This window comes from Herpailurus yagouaroundi, unplaced genomic scaffold (genome assembly GCF_014898765.1).
Source record: "Herpailurus yagouaroundi ecotype Mexico unplaced genomic scaffold, PumYag 77, whole genome shotgun sequence".
NCBI classification, from domain to species: Eukaryota; Metazoa; Chordata; class Mammalia; order Carnivora; family Felidae; genus Herpailurus; species Herpailurus yagouaroundi.
Genome location: NW_024412388.1, coordinates 330,052 through 345,248, shown reverse-complemented (window position 1 = coordinate 345,248; position 15,197 = coordinate 330,052). Strand labels below are relative to the sequence as shown.

The 15,197-nt window shown below is 61.2% G+C and overlaps 1 protein-coding gene across 1 annotated transcript; it reads left to right on the top strand.

Moving 5' to 3' along the window:
- Positions 1-264: 264 nt before the first annotated feature.
- SDF4 (stromal cell derived factor 4) lies at positions 265-13,818 on the top strand. The gene is made up of 7 exons (XM_040457985.1): positions 265-394; positions 3,475-3,827; positions 7,381-7,517; positions 8,016-8,129; positions 11,698-11,856; positions 12,194-12,369; positions 13,439-13,818. Exons 2-7 carry the CDS (start codon positions 3,523-3,525, stop codon positions 13,613-13,615), a joined length of 1,068 nt encoding a protein of 355 aa, XP_040313919.1. The 5' UTR covers positions 265-394; positions 3,475-3,522; the 3' UTR covers positions 13,616-13,818.
- Positions 13,819-15,197: the final 1,379 nt, after the last annotated feature.

Sequence of the window (15,197 nt, the reverse complement as noted above, 5' to 3'; positions counted from 1 at the left end):
CAGGGCCAGCGCCGTCCGGTGCCGCCACGCGCGCCGCAACAGCTTCATGGCGCGCGCGCGCGCACGGGAGGCGTCCGAGGCTTCGCGGCTGGCGCGCAGGCCGCGTCCCCCCGCGGCGGACGCGGAGGGCTACGGGGCGCCCGTCACGTGGGCTCCCGTCACGTGGGCACGCGCGCCCTTCTCGTTGGTTGCCTCGGGAGGGCGGCGCGGCCACTTCCGCCCAGGGCAAAGATGGCGGCCCCGGCGTCGTCACGGCGGGGTCGCGCCAGCGCGCGCCGTTCCTGGTCCGCCTCTTCCCGGAAGAAAGATGGCCGCGGCCTAGGTGCGTCCCGTCGGAGGCGTCACGGGCGCTCGGGCCCCGCTTGGCGGATCCTGGGCGAGGGGAGGGAGGCCGGTGAGTGAGGGCTCCGGGGCGGGGGGCGTCGGGAGACCCGCAGACGCGCCCTCGGGCCGCTGGACCCTGGGCTCCTGTCCTCTCCGCCCACACCGACGGATGCCGCCGGGGAACTGAGGCTGGGGGAGACAGGTCGGCAGGGGAGTGGGGTGGACCCCGGTATTTACCAGCGAGGTGACTCCCTCTCCTAGTCTGTAAAAGGTGCCCTAATTGGTAGGGCTTGGTGAAGATTTGGAATGATGCGTGTAAAGCCCTTGATTTCCGGTTCAGTCAGTGGCAGGTGTTAGGAACACTCTTAGCGGGACTCCTAAAACCGGAACAGAGCTGTGAGAATAAGGTTCGCGTTTTTATCGGCAAGAGATCTAGTTTCGCCTGAACGGACACCCCAGGATGACCAAGAAGTGTCGCCTCCACTTAAGCTGGTCACCCTGGGGCGGCGTTAACACCCTCCCCTGACGTCGTTTCTAGAGGAGGGCGACTCCCTAGTCAAGGGGGCAAAGCCCCTGCCCTTTGAAATCCCATTCTGGTGGGGCAGGCAGGGGACGAGGAACTGAGCAGTTGACTGAGATATTCAGCCGCGCTGCTCCTTTTGTGCTTACCAAGATAGGTAACTGTCCTAAGCGGAGAGGAGGAAGTTTCACTGGACTTCCTGATGTCCGTTCAGTTATCTTGGCATTACTTTTTGTACAGAACGTAGTGTGCTACCCATGAAGATAAGCGGACAGTTGATTTTGCTCTTTCAAGGAGCAAAGTACAGCCTGTTTGGACACAGTGTGTTTTTATGGCCACGGTCAGGGAGAGTTACAGTAACGTCAGGGGAAAGTTCTCTGGGTTTGCACGACACTTTCCTAGCCAGGAGAGCTGGGACGCAGCACTGGAGTCACACTCCAGCAGGAAAGGAAACCATCCTCAGCCAAGGGAAGAAAACCCAGCATGAGCACCTGCGTCGGGGGCTCCCTACCTTGGTGGCCGCAGGCTCATACAGGTCTTGGCTTATGGCGCTGCATTTCCTCCCGGGCCCACCGTAAGGCCAGCGCCACTGGCATCTCCTTGGCACCTGCGCAGAGCATCTCCTCTTGGTTTAATACCCCCGTGACCTGCTTGCCAGAGCTGTGGGTTCCTTGCCAGGCACCACTTCCTCGTGGTCTGTTTACATACAGTCCTGTTGGTTTTGAGTCACGTGCCCTGTTCTGTTCCCATGGGCCCTGTGTTTTTATCGTGCGCTCTTTAGCGCTGACGTGTCCAGGAACGTGCATATTGCGATGTGGCAGAAATAGCTGTATGTGTTCGCTCACTTCTGTGGAGTGCCCGCTGGGTGTAGACGGTGTGACGGCCGTTGGATGGGGAGGGTGTGGCGTTCCAGTAGATGTGATTGAAGGGCAGTCACAGCACAGAGAGCACCATGGGGCAGCTGGCGGGCGCTCGTGCCCGTGGGGAGATCGCAGGCCCCAGAGGCCTGGGAAGAGGGACGTTTGCCACCCTGTGAGAGGCCCTCCCTCAGAGGGGTGAGACAGGTGAGGTGAGAGAGCAAGGGCTTGTCGAAGGGCCCAGACGGTGCGCAGCTTCAGAAGGTTAATGCATCAAGGCATCACGTGTCGGGAGAGTAATGCTGGTGAGGAGCAGGTAGCCTCAAAGGGAAGCATCGAGGAAGCAAGTGGTGGCATCTGCTAGTGCCCCCGGACCAGCCGGGGCTCGAGCTGTGTGCCCTCAGGCTGGGGTGTGGTGGCCGTGCTGCTGGCCAGCATAGGCAGGCGCTGTACCTCCTGAGCCCCATATGCCCCAGCTTGGCGGCGGGAGGGCACCCTGGCCTGTGGCCAGTGTGTCCAGGGCCACCGCCGCTGGGCCCTGGGTACTGGCGGCTTCCCTCTGCCGCTCCTCCCTGGAAAGACTGCCAGAGGAGGTGAGGGTCTCAGCTGCACCTGCGAGGACCGGGTTATGTCAGGGGCAAGAAGGAGCTGGAGCCTTCTTTGGGAAGTGTGGAATGCAAGTGTCCGTGGGAAGTGGAGTGGGCAGCACTGTCCCAGCGCCAGCCAGAAGGGACTCTGGAGGCACCCGGAGGGTGAGGGAAAGCAGGAGGGCCCAGGCAAAGGAGCAGATATGGGAGGAGGCTGGGATGGCCGAGTGCTAGGCGTGAGTGCTTGTGGCCCCGGGATCTTTAACGTGGTGACACGGACGGGAAGGTGGCCTTGTTTCATCGTTGCCAGGCCCAGGCATACCTAGGACGACAGACTTCCTGGTGCACCAGTCTTGGTCCTGTGTGAACACGAGCAAGGATGTGTGCACACACGTGCACGTATATGTGGGTGCACACGTGTAGGTGTGTATACACAAACACCTGTACATGCATGGGCATGGACATGCGCACACTTACGCGTATCTGTCTTGTGCACGCATGTGCGTGTATGCATGTGTTTGTGTACGTGTGTGCACATCTGCAGAGGTCACGGGGGTGGGAAGGTGGGAAGGGGCTGGTGCCCTGCTGGGTGGGTTTGGGCGTTTGCACTGGCACCAGGCTCAGTCAGCTCTCACAAAGCCTCAGGGTGGGGAAGGGGCTGCTGGGTGTTCCTGTTACATCGGGGAAACTGAGGCAGGGGAGGTCAGGTAGCTTAGCCAAGTTCACAGAGCTCACAAATACTGAATTGGGATTCGGAGAGTGAATTACCACGTCCCTGGGGTCAGTGTCGATGGCGGGAGGGGTGGAGAGAGACTGTTCTGGGAACGCCTGCTGTAGGCATTGAAAAGGGGCAGGTTTAGTGGTGCTGGGCAGCCCTTGAGATGGGGCAGCTTTACGTGAGTAGGAGGGAGAAGGGCCGGAAATCCAGCATCTTTGGAAAAGGAAAAAGTAGCACGTCTAGTACGGAACCCATCAACCCAGAGCTTCTATTTCACGTCGCAAGTAAACGCTTCTTCAGTGAAGTATTTGCTGAGGCTCCCCTGGACGATGGCTGTGTTCTCTTCGTAGACCATTAACGTTGGGGTCTGGCAGCCATGGGCGGTTGGCCTTCTGCAGCGTCTGGGGTGGCGGGAAGGCTGTGACCCCAGGCCTCGCTTCCTTACCTGTCCCGCCCGTCTCTCCCCAGCTCCTGGCCACACTTGCGGGACATCCCGAAGTCCGGACCCAGGTGGCCATGGCGTCCAGGCGGGCTTCCCTCCGTGGCCTGGCGTCTCACTGCCTCTGGCTGTTGGGGGTCATCCTGCTGATGGATGTGTCTGCCCGGCCTGCCAACCACTCATCTGCTCGGGAGAGGGCAGGCAACAGGGAGGAGCGGGAGATCCTGCCCCCGGACCACCTGAATGGGGTGAAGCTGGAGATGGACGGGCACCTCAACAAAGACTTCCACCAGGAGGTCTTCCTGGGGAAGGACACGGAGGGGTTCGAGGAGGACGCGGAGCCACGGAGGAGCAGGAGGAAGCTGATGGTCATCTTTTCCAAGTAGGCGCCCAGGCCTGGGGGGCGGGGGGCTGTTAGAGTCCGACTGATTTGCTCACCCGGCACGTACTGTGGCCCAAGCCCAGGCGGGTCGCATGCTGGGGCTGGGTGGGGTCCCCGGGTGTCAGGGGCCCAGTGCCTCAGCACGTGGCTGGTGAGTTCCAGGCTCCCACGGTATTGGTAACGTGGTGGCACAGTCTTGTGCCAGGACCCAGGATTCGTGGCTCTCGGTTCCAGGAGAGAGACTGAGAGGAGCTGGGACGTGGGGCTGACTCTCTTGTGGGAGCCGCTCTGAGCGCACACAGGTATCACACGGGCCGTGGACACACACACAGGCCACACGCGCTGGCTGCGAGCACACACAGAGGTCACGTGGCCTGGGGCTTTGGAACCTCTGAGGGAGGTGAGGGGCCTCGCGGCTGGGGCCTGAGCTCAGGGGGAGGCCCTGGGCAGTTGGACTGGGCTTTGTTTCTTGAACCCACTAGCCTCAGCTTCCTTGTCTGTGAAGGGGGTTGTTGAGAGCCCCGCTTTCCCAGGCATGGTGAGAACGAAGTCCCGGGACCTGCTGTGTGCTTGCCGTCTACTCGCAGGACGGGACGGGGTGGGATGAGGGCGGAGCACAGGTGGAGGGCAGCGGGGCTGAGGGGCGTGGTGGGTTTTGCCCGTGGGTGGGTGGGAGGAGACCAGGCAGCTGCAGGTGGAGGCAAGGAAGGACGGGCAGGTGGGATGCTCCTGCAGGCCGAGCGGAGACGTCAGGAGCCCCGGTCACTGAGCAGGGCTGAGGGGGAGCAGCCAGCAGGCGTGCATCTGTCCTCGGCGTCGAAGGCCAAGTCTGGGCGCTGGGTGACAGATTCAGAGAGAGGACCGTGGCCAGACCAGGGCCTGGGGGGTTCAGAGGTGAGGAGAAAGGAGAAGCCGCCAGAAGGCTGTGGCGAGAGAGGGCGTCGCTTTCCCGCACGGCCCCCTCCGACGCCGCCCTGGAGGACGGTGATGGTCAGCTGTGCATCAAAGCCTCGTCCAGCGTACAGATTTTATCACTGTCGTCCGGAGTGAGCTTTGCTGCTTCCAGTGAGCAGAGGAAAGCTGGGGACCGAGCCACCGGTGGCAGGTGGCTTCTTCTTGGTGGTCAGATGGAGGCCGACCCACAGAAGGCAGCAAGGTTGGCGTGCCCGTTCTTTCCTCTCCATGGTGCCCTGATGGGGTTTCCCTGGATGGGTGTTGGTGAGAGATGTGGATCCCGGAGGCCTGCTGGTGTGAGGTGCTCTGTGCACAGGGTGCAGGGGTGGGGGTGGGGGCAGGGGGAGCAGCAGGTGGGCTGCCCGCTGGGGGCAGTCCGTCGGTGGGCTGGCCGAGACCGAGGACAGAGGTGGGCGCTGGTCGTGATTCGGCCAGCTCATGCAGAGGGCGCTGGGCTCTTCCCAGGAGTCTGTTGGGAGTACCCATCCCTACACTGAGAACCACCTTCCCGGCAGCCTGGGGAGGGTGGGCTGCACCACTTGGTGGGCCAGGGGCGAAGTGTATGCCCACAGCCAGTCTTTGGGCTAAAAACCCAGTCCAGGGGATCTACCCAGGCCTGCCCTGGGCATTCTCGGGAGAGAGGGTGGCCCCACCCTGGGTCCTGGGGTCCCTGGGGTCCCTGAGGGCCCTGATGGGGTCCCTGGGAACTTTGAACCTGTGAATATCTTGCCTGTTGTGAGACCTTCCATCCGAACAGGTTCAAACTCAGCTGTTGAAGCAGCAGTGGGTTCTTCCTGGCCTGGCTTCTGTGCCTTAGAGCCCTTGGCACTTTTTTCGTGTTCGGGGGCCTGGAGGGTCTGGTGGATGGGCCTAGGGCTCTGGGAGGGAGGGGCCCCAGGGGGGCCAGGCAGGGCCTACTGGACAGGTGATGGCAATGGGGCAGAATCCAGAGAGGGTGGGGTGTCGCCCAGAGACTCAGTGCCAGGAGCAGGTGCGTGACACCGGACAGGGTTCCGAAGGAGCAAGGCGCGCAGTGGGGAGGCGGGACTCTTTCCTGCTGTGCGCACACCTTAAGTGTTGAGGGTTGGTTCTTTAGCTGGTTGGCACATAGGTGGGCATGGGTACAGAGCGATACCGAGGAGTCTGGTGCCACAGCCAGGCCGGGGCCATGGGGGCTGGCGTGTGCTCAGAGCCCCTTTGGTGTTGGGCCCCACCCGCATCTCACACCTGGCAGGGCTCTGAGGGCCGGGTGTGCGGATGTCCGTGTGGAGGTGGGGGCTTCTGGGCCACACCTGGGCGCCCGCTGGCCTGTGTGCCTGGAGCCACGAGGGGCCTGCAGTGTGGAGAGGCGGGCGCTTGCTCAGGGGTCATGATGCTAAGGTCACATCACCTGAAGTGCAGAAAACCAGACCGGCAGCCGCGTTGCCGCCTGGGAGGACAGCGTCCGTGGGCTCACACGCTGGCTGCCCGTCAGTCTCTCTGAGGGGTGGCTGTCTGCTCTCGCTTGTCATGACCTTGACAGTTTTGAGGGGGACCGCACAGGTGTTGTGTCGAATGTCCCTCGTTTCGGGTTTGTCTCTTGTGTTTTCTCCTGGTCAGAGGGGGGTTGTGGCTTGGGGAAAGGACACCCCAGAGGCGTGGTGGCCCTCTTGTCACATCCTATCAGGGGGTCCTGTTGGCCGGTCACCTGGTTTGGGTGGTGCCTGCCGGGTGTCCCTCCTGTCTTCCTGGGCAGCAGCCACTCAGTGAGGCGGTCTCCCTGCGGGGCTGGGGACGAAGCTGTGCCTCCCTCCCGGGACCGGGGTGGGGGGGGGGGGGGGGGGGGGGGGGCGGGGGGGAAGAGCCGCTGTAGTATTTGGAATTCTGGAGGGAGGAGTCCTGTCTCCCCCACGAGCTCACGTTTATCAGCGGTCCCCTCCACCAGCAGGGACTCCTGGATGTGTGTCGTGTACTTGGGGTCCAGTCCCGCACTGTGTTGTTTTGCCCTGGCCGTTGGGGGCTCTTTCATTTGCTTGTTTCGGGGGCACCGCCTTACTTTGTGGCCCTGCCGGGGGCTCCAGGTTCATCTTGTCGTGTGCCTGCCTCAGCCGTAGCGGCAGTCACGTCTCCAAGGAGCCCTGGTGTCTTTTACTGAAGGACGGTGTTTAGAAGCCAGGACCTGGGCACTGGTGTGCGCCTTGCTGCAGCTGTCGCGGCCTGAGGTCTTGTTGGCGGACGCAGTTAGATAACGTGTGCGTGCGTACCAACGTGTGTATACGTAGGTGTGTTAACTCACGCACACGCGTGCTAATATGTGTGCATTTGTGTGCACTAGGCGGTGCATACGCGTGAGCATCGCTGACTCGTGTTTGCACAGGGGCGGGCTGGCCCACGCACACACGTGGACGCGTACTTGCGCCTCAGCTAGCCGTCTGCACCCGCGTATGAAGCGCAACCCCGCTCTGGCTTCGCGGCTCTGGTTCGGGCCTCGGCGTCTGCCACGAGCAGGGTCCCAGTCCATCCACCCCAGCGTGTCCCTGTTCACGGTGGTGGAGTCCATTGGTCCACCTGTGCTTCCGGGTTCCAGAGGCCTCGTGTGACATTGCCCCTCTGCCCACAGGGTCGACGTGAACACCGACCGGAGGATCAGCGCCAAGGAGATGCAGCACTGGATCATGGAGAAGACGGCAGAGCACTTCCAGGAGGCCATCGAAGAGAGCAGGGTGCACTTCCGTGCCGTGGACCCTGACGGCGACGGTATGGCCGGCAGGGCTCGGGCCGCCAGGAGGGGGCGGTGCGCAGAGGGCAGGGGTGGGGGTGGGGGGGCGCCCGCTGATGCTGCCCGCGAGACCGCCCTCCCGGCTCCCGTGTCCTCCGCTGGTGAGGGCAGGGCGGGGTGCAGGGGGTGGGCCGGGGCTTTGGTCTCCCCTGCTCCTGCTCCTTCGGTTGCCTGACGTCTGAAAACGGTTACATACCTCTTCTCGCGTATTTATCCTTTACCATTTCTTTGAAGTTCGCTTATGTATTTTGAGAGAGACTGCGCAAGTGAGGAGGGGCAGAGAGAGAGAGACAGAACCCCCAGCAGGCTCTGTGCTGATGGCTCAGCGGGGCTTGAACTCACGAACCATGGGATGGCGACCTGAGCTGGAACCGAGAGTCGGACACTTAACTGATGGTGCCGGCCAGGCTCTACTGCTCACGTCTTTGTAAAACTGTCCGTCGTCAAACACCCTAACGGTTGGTCTTTGCTTCTAGGCCGTGTGTCGTGGGACGAGTATAAGGTGAAGTTTTTGGTGAGCAAAGGGCACAACGAGAAAGAAGTCGAGGAGAAGATGAAGAATGGCGAGGAGCTGAAGGTCGACGAGGAGAGTGAGCGCCCAGGCCCTGCCGCAAGCCCACGAGGGGGACCCCAGCCGGGGAGAGGGCGGGTCTGGGCCAGGAGGAGGGCCCGCAGGGTGAGGCAGGAGGGGCACAGAACTCTGCCCGCCCCTCAGCCTTTCACAGACATGCCTTTAAAACCTCGGGGACAGAAGCTCGGTGCACTAGGGTGTTGGCCAAGTTCTAGAGCGCGGCCGGAGAACACTGGCGCCTTTCCCTAGTGACTGCCTTCTGCTCCGCCACCCCGTCCCACCTGGGGGCCCCTGCGGGGCCCAGCATATCCTGTTCCTCCTCCACTCAGTGGGTCACCGTCCCCACCCTTGTCCCACGGTGTCTTCTCTTGGTGGATGCGTAAGCGTGGGAGTTTCTCTGCGGCATCTTTCTGCCTGTGACACGGTCTCTCACGTGTCTGCCGGCTGTGCTGGTGAGTGTGCTGGTGGCCTCTGCTTTGTGAAGGGTGCCGCTGTGTCCCCTGGGCCACAGGTGTTCACTGCTGTTGTGTCTCCAGATGAACGGTGGGCCCTCTTGTCTGTGCCAGTGTTTGTGTATCTAGGCCTGGACCCCTGTGTCCTGTGTCGGGACTGCAGCCATACCTTCTCTCTGTTTGATTTTCCCTTTAGTCTTTAATCCCGATTCCCCGTGTTCCTTGCGGGTGTGCAGGGAAGTGATGGCCTTTCTGCGTTAACCTTCGTCCTGTGGTCTTGATACGATTGCCTAGTGGCTCCAGGAGTCTTTGTCAGCTCTTCCGGATTTTCTCTACAGGCAATTGTGACATCTGTGAGCCAAGACCGTTTATTTCCTCCTTCCCAATCTGGGTATCTTTAACTTCCTTTTTTTCTTTTTTGTTTTTAACTAATTTTTAAAGTTTGTTTCTTTATTTTGTAATGTTTGTTTACCTTAGAGAGAGAACGCACATACAAATGTGGGGAGGGCGGTGGGGGTGGGGCAGAGGATCTGAAGTGGGCTCTGTGCTGCCAGCACAGAGCCTGATGCAGGGCTCAGACTCATAAACCTCGAGATCATGACCTGAGCCAAAGTCAAGAGTCAGCTGCTTAACCAACTGAGCCACCCAGGCGCCCCTTTAATTTCCTTTTCTTATCTTACTGCGTTGGCTGGAACTTCCAGTACAGTGTTGAAAAGCATCTTTTTCTTGTTCTGATCTTCGAGGCAAAGTGTCAAGTTTCTCACCATTAAGCATGACGTGAGCTGTAGGTTTTTTGTAGATGTTCTTTGTCAAGTTGAGGAAATTCTAATCTGTTCCTGGTTTGCTGGAAGTTTGGGTCATAAATGGGTGTTGGATTCTGTGTGAGGCTTTTTCTGTGTTGATAGGGTCATGTGGTTTTTTTCCTCATCCTGTTGATGTGATGGTTACATTAATTGATTTTTGGATGTTCAACCAGCCATGCATACTTGGGGTAACTCCCACTTGGTCGTAGGATACAATTCTTGTGTTTCTGGATTCAATTTGCTGATACTTTGTGGGGTATTTAAAAAAATTTTTTTTTCTAATGTTTATTTATTTTTGAGAGAGACAGAGACAGAATGTGAGTGGGTTAGGGGCAGAGAGAGTGGGAGACACAGAATCCGAAGCAGGCTCCAGGCCCCGAGCTGTCAGCACAGAGCCCGACATGGGGCTCGAACTCACAAGCTGTGAGATCGTGACCTAAGCTGAAGTCAGACGCTCAACTGACTGAGCCACCCAGGCGATGTGGGGCATTTTTGCATGAGAGACACCAGTCTGTAGTTTCCTTTTCTTGCAGGGTCTGGTAGTGTCTGAGTTCCCAGCCTTCCAGCTGTCTCCTTGGGGGTCACCTGTCACGGGCACCTCGTTAATGTCTCATGCCTTTATTTTTCCTGCTCGGTCTGTTCCTGGAGCACGTGTAACTCAGCAGAGTCTCAAGTTAAACAGTGAGGAGGCTCCTGAATGCGCTCCGACGCCAGTCGGCCTTTCCCACTTCCCAGGACGTCATCCAGAATTTTAGTTCTGTCCTTTTTAAACCCTGTTCCTTGGATGTTACTATTTTTTTCTGAATTGGTTGTTTGCCTTTTTCATATCTGTTTGTGTTTTGTGTTCCCACGGTTTGTCCTGCGGTTCCGGCTGTTCCCTGAAGGTGTAATTTGGAGGTGTCTGGGCATCCTGGGGGGCCTCTGCCCTCTTGCCAGCATTGGTGATTTGGCATCAGCTTCTGGGGTGGCCGCTGGGGTGTGGGCCGCAGGCCCCCTGTCCCTGTCTGCTCTCGGGAGCTAGTCTGTCTTCAGCGCCTTTCCTTTGGCCATGTCTGGGGTCAGGGCTGTCCTCCAGGGGTGTGAGTTCTGTCACCTCAGCACGTGTCTTCAAGGCCCCTGTTCCCTTCTTTAGTGTCGGTGGGGCACTGCAGGTGAGGAGCGGCGCCGAGGGTCTCGGAGGCCGGGGGAGGGTGGGCAGGGGCTCAGAGGTAGGCTTGGGGGTCCCCACGTGGTGGTCTGCCTCCTCGGGGGACCCTCACTCGGCAGGTGCCTGTGGGCTCACGGGCCTCCCTCCCTCCCGGCCTCCCTCCTTGTCCCTGCTTGTGGTCACGTTGCCGCAGTCTCTGTGTGTCGTCTTCTGCCGGGAGTCCTGCTGTTGGCTTCAGGGCCCACCTTGAGTGCCTGGTGACCTCATCTCAAGACCCTTAAGTGGTTATGGCTGCACAGACCTTTCTCCAGGTCAGGTGCTGTTGACAGCCTGCAGGCGAGTGTGTGCTAGCTAGCCTCTGTTTCTCTCGGCCCTGCACACGGGCAGGAGGGAGCCAGTCACCCCACCTCCCTTTAAGTGGATTCGCCATTCAGGGTAGGCCACCGTGGGATCTGGTGTTCATCAGAAGGCGCTAAGACTTGAGGCGACGGGTACCGTGTGGGATGCAGCTGTCTCCCCTGTTGTGATGTGCCAAGGCCCGGGAGTCCCTGTTCCTGGTGACGGTGGTGCGGTGCAGACACACCTCCTGCCTGAACCCTTCCTGCTCGCCTGGGCTCCAGCTGGACGGTCCTTGAGCCTGCGAGGCCGCGGGCCTTCCCACGGAGGGAGAGCGGGGGTGTGGCAAGAGTGTGCGGGGGATGCTTGAGTCATATCTGGAAGCTGGGTTTTCCTCCGGAGCCCTGCCCTCCGTGTAAGGCGCACGTGGAACAGATGGAAAGGAACAAGGTTATGCTTTGTCCCTGTAGGTGCGCGGGGAGGGTGAGTCAGCCTCCACCGTGCTTTTCCATTTCTCCCGAGGAGCAAACAGCAGTAGTGAGCTGGGGTGGGGCTGTGTCTGGAGGAGGGTCAGCCCCCGTATTTGGTGGGGAGGATCTGTGTCCAGGGGCATATGTGTGTGTGTCTTGTGGGACCTGTGTCTGTGTCTTGGGAGGGTCTGTGTCTGTCTGGGGGCTTTGCCCCCTCTGCCTCCCTGAGGGCCGAGCTCTCCTTCGGGAGAGGGGCGCTAGGCCTCGCTTGCCGCAGCGTCCTGTGCCGGCCCTCCTCTGCGGGCAGCACACCTCAGAGCTTTCCTGGTGCGTGCAGGTGCCGTGGGGGCCTGGGTCCTCACAGATGTGCCTCTCTCAGCACAGGAAGTCCTGGAGAACCTCAAGGACCGTTGGTACCAGGCGGACAACCCCCCCTCGGATCTGCTGCTGACTGAGGACGAGTTCCTGTCGTTCCTTCACCCCGAGCACAGCCGTGGCATGCTCAAGTTCATGGTCAAGGAGATTGTACGGGACCTGGGTGAGGCCTGGCCGGAGGCCCTGGCGCCCCCGGGGTGGGGGTGGGGGTAGGGGCAGCTGGGCTGGAGGGCGGGGCCCACTGGCGCCTGCAGCGACTCTCCCGTCAGGGGTCAGCCTGGGGGTCTCGGAGGCTGTGTGGCCACCTGGTGAGGGAAGGCCAGGACTTGCCCTGGGCCGTCTGACTTCCACCAGGCTCCTGGGCACCTGTTTTGAGATGCGCCTGTTCTGCTTTAGGCTGAAAATTTGGCAGCAGACCTGTCTGATGGACTTTCTTCTGGGTGGGCCTGGGTGGCCCCGTGCTCACTTGGGGTCTGAGTGTCCACACTTCTGTCCTGCAGACCAGGACGGTGACAAGCAGCTCTCGCTGCCTGAGTTCATCTCTCTGCCCGCGGGCACGGTGGAGAACCAGCAGGGCCAGGACATCGATGACAGTTGGGTCAGAGACCGGAAAAAGGAGTTTGAGGAGCTAATCGACGCCAACCATGATGGGATCGTGACCATGGCGGAGCTGGAGGTGAGCGCAGGTGGTGGGGGGCGTGGGGGCGCCTCTGGGGTTGGGCTCAGGGCCCCAAGGCTTCCCGTGGGGCTGCAGTGGGAGGGAAGGCGGCACCGGTCCGGCTGTGGCCGGTCACTTAGTGGCACCTAGAAGCGGGCTCCCTCAGGGGTGGGGGTCCACCCCACCAGCCTGGTCGCCTTTGGCACTCACAGGGGATTCGAGCGGGGTGCCTGTGCCTGCCCCTGGTCAGGGTGCCCCCTGGTTGGGGTGTCTGGGTGTCTTGGCCTCTCGAGGCTCCAAGAAGCCGCTCCCCAGTGGGCATCTGGCTGGACGCTGGGGCCTTGGGCCACGTTGGAACCCACCACCTTCCCCCGAAGTGTTTTCACTGGTGCCGTGTAGGCTTGTTTCCCCATTGCTGTATGACTCGTTCGTCGCACATCAGAATTCTCTGCTCCCTTGCTGATAGCTGGAGGACGGACACCTGTGGTTCAGGGGTCGAACGGTGGCTGATTTGGTCCATGTTTCCGCCTGTGTCCGTGCCCCGCACGCCCCACTGCCAGGCCGCGGGTGGCCACTCAAAGCTTCTTGCACTCCAAGAGAGCTCCCCTCCCTCCCTCCCGTGGTGGGGGCTCCCTGGCAAGGACGGGGAGGCAGTGAATCTCCTGTACCCACATAGGCGAGGCTCCCTGGCCATGAGCCACTTCCAGCCTGGTGTGTGCCTTCCAGAACATTCAGGAACATGCCGCCATCCCCTTCCTGCTGCTTCTGTGCTATCAGCCATTGGGGGGGCGAGGGGGGGTGGGGTTTAAACAAGGACTTGCTCTTTGTAGCTGGTTAGAGGGTTCCAGCCTTGCTGCTGCTGCCTGAGGCACAAGGTGCTGACCTCGCTGACCAGGTGTCCGTGTGGGGCGGGGGCGTCCACCTCGGTGGGGACTCTCAGCCGTGTCACCACACGCGGACTTTGGGCGCCATTGTGACAGTGGCACCTGAGGTCCAGGGGTCCCAGTGCCGCCGGGGAGCGGGCGGGCGGGCCAGGGGGGCCCTGGCGGCCAGGGCCGCGCTGACGTGGTGCCCGCGACCACCGTAGGACTACATGGACCCCATGAATGAGTACAACGCCCTTAACGAGGCCAAACAGATGATCGCCATCGCCGACGAGAACCAGAACCACCACCTGGAGCCCGAGGAGGTCCTCAAGTACAGCGAGTTCTTCACGGGCAGCAAGCTGATGGACTATGCCCGCAACGTGCACGAGGAGTTCTGAGCCCGAGCCCCCCGCCGCCCGCCCCTCCCGGAAGCCTCCCTCCCTCCTGCCGCCCTCGGGCCCCGGGTCCAGGCTCCTCGAAGTTGTGCTCGAGCAGGCCGGAGCCCCCGAGGCGCGCCACGGGCCGGCCGCCCCTGTGCGCGGGGCCCCACGTGCTGCCACGTGTCACTTCTGGGAAGCGGGTGCCGTCGTGCGAGGGCACGGACCGCAGTGGCGCCCTGCGGGCTCACCACACCTGTGGGAAGTAACGCGGCTCCTGCCGCCTCCTTAAAGACCGAGCGGTGGAGCTCGTGCTCCAATGTGCTGCCGGTGGCCAGTGGCTGGGGGTGCCTGCCCTTCCGAGCGGAGGACGCTCGGTCTCCGAAAACACAAACACTTGTGACAAGAATCTTACGAATTTACTTTAAAATATAGTTGCCTTTTTCTCCCAGCTTCTTTTTTTTTTTTTTTTTTTTTGAAGCCCATACGATGATTTTGGAACGTTTGTGGCTAGGTGGCTTCCACTTAGCGCTTTTGAGGTGGGCGATTTGGTGAGAACAGAGAGTTTGGTCAGGCAGGTGCGGGAAGGACCAGGGTCCCGGGTGGGGCTGCATGTGACAGATGTGTTTACCGACAACGGGGACCTCTGGGAGCTCGTGGGAGATGGCTTTCGCAGGAAGCCAAGGGTGTGGGCTACAGATTTAAAGTCAGGAGCCTGAAGCCTGGGCCTGGGTGAGACCCCCTGGGAGGGGCTGGGGGGGGGGGCAAGGGAACCGGAGTTCCTGGTAGAAAGGGAAGATCTGAGAACAAGCCCTTAGGGGAGGGACCGGGGTGGGGGTGGTGAGAACTCAGGAGTCCACCGAGATTGGCCTCAGAGCCCCCAGCCCGGCCGGTTGTGGGGGCCTGGAGTCTCCCTGAGCCGGTGGTCAGGGCCTGGGGACAGGACAGCGATGTTGGCTGAGGTTCCACCAGACCTGCATTTCTCACACATGCTGTCCCAGTCCTTCCTGGGGGTCAGCTCTGCCCCGTGCTTGACTGGCGTTGGGGACAGAGGGCATTGAACTGTGAGGGTTTCGCGGCCCCTGACCCCACACGCCTCTCAGCTGCCACCTCCGGTCTCTGCTCCCCCCACCCCCTCCCTGCTGGCCATCCTCTCAGGAGCCCTGCGCTGTGGTCCGTGGCTCCTCAGTGGACAGCTCGCCCAGCCAGCGGGTCCACCCTTGCCACAGGGACCCGCTTCCGAAAAGCGTGGGAGCGGGGCCGCTGCAGAGGAACAAGGGCGCGGTGACACCTGGGCTGGTTTCTAGGCAAACAAGAGGAAAGACTTCAGAAGGGACGAGAGTGCGTGGTGGGAGGGGTCCCCATGGTGGCCAGGCCCACGTGGGTGCATCAGCAGCAAGCAGGTGTGTGACACTTGGAGGTGTGGGCTGAGCTGGGGGGGTGGGGGTCGGCTGGGCCCACAGGATGGCGGTGGATCGAGCGGGTGACATACAGTTAGTTGTCTGTGCTCCACGGGCCGCTGTGGACCGATGCGGATACAGGGGCCAGGTGTGCAGGGCCTCAGGCGGTGGAGGCTGGTGCCGCCGGAGAGGGGAGCGCTGCC

What these genes read in the sequence shown, in the direction of transcription:
- SDF4 (XM_040457985.1), top strand. Translation starts at nt 3,523, where the DNA reads ATGGCGTCCAGGCGGGCTTCCCTCCGTGGCCTGGCGTCTCACTGCCTC. An exon ending in GGAGATTGTACGGGACCTGG is followed by an intron (nt 11,857 to 12,193) that starts GTGAGGCCTGGC and finishes TCTGTCCTGCAG; the next exon opens with ACCAGGACGGTGACAAGCAG. An exon ending in TGACCATGGCGGAGCTGGAG is followed by an intron (nt 12,370 to 13,438) that starts GTGAGCGCAGGT and finishes CGACCACCGTAG; the next exon opens with GACTACATGGACCCCATGAA.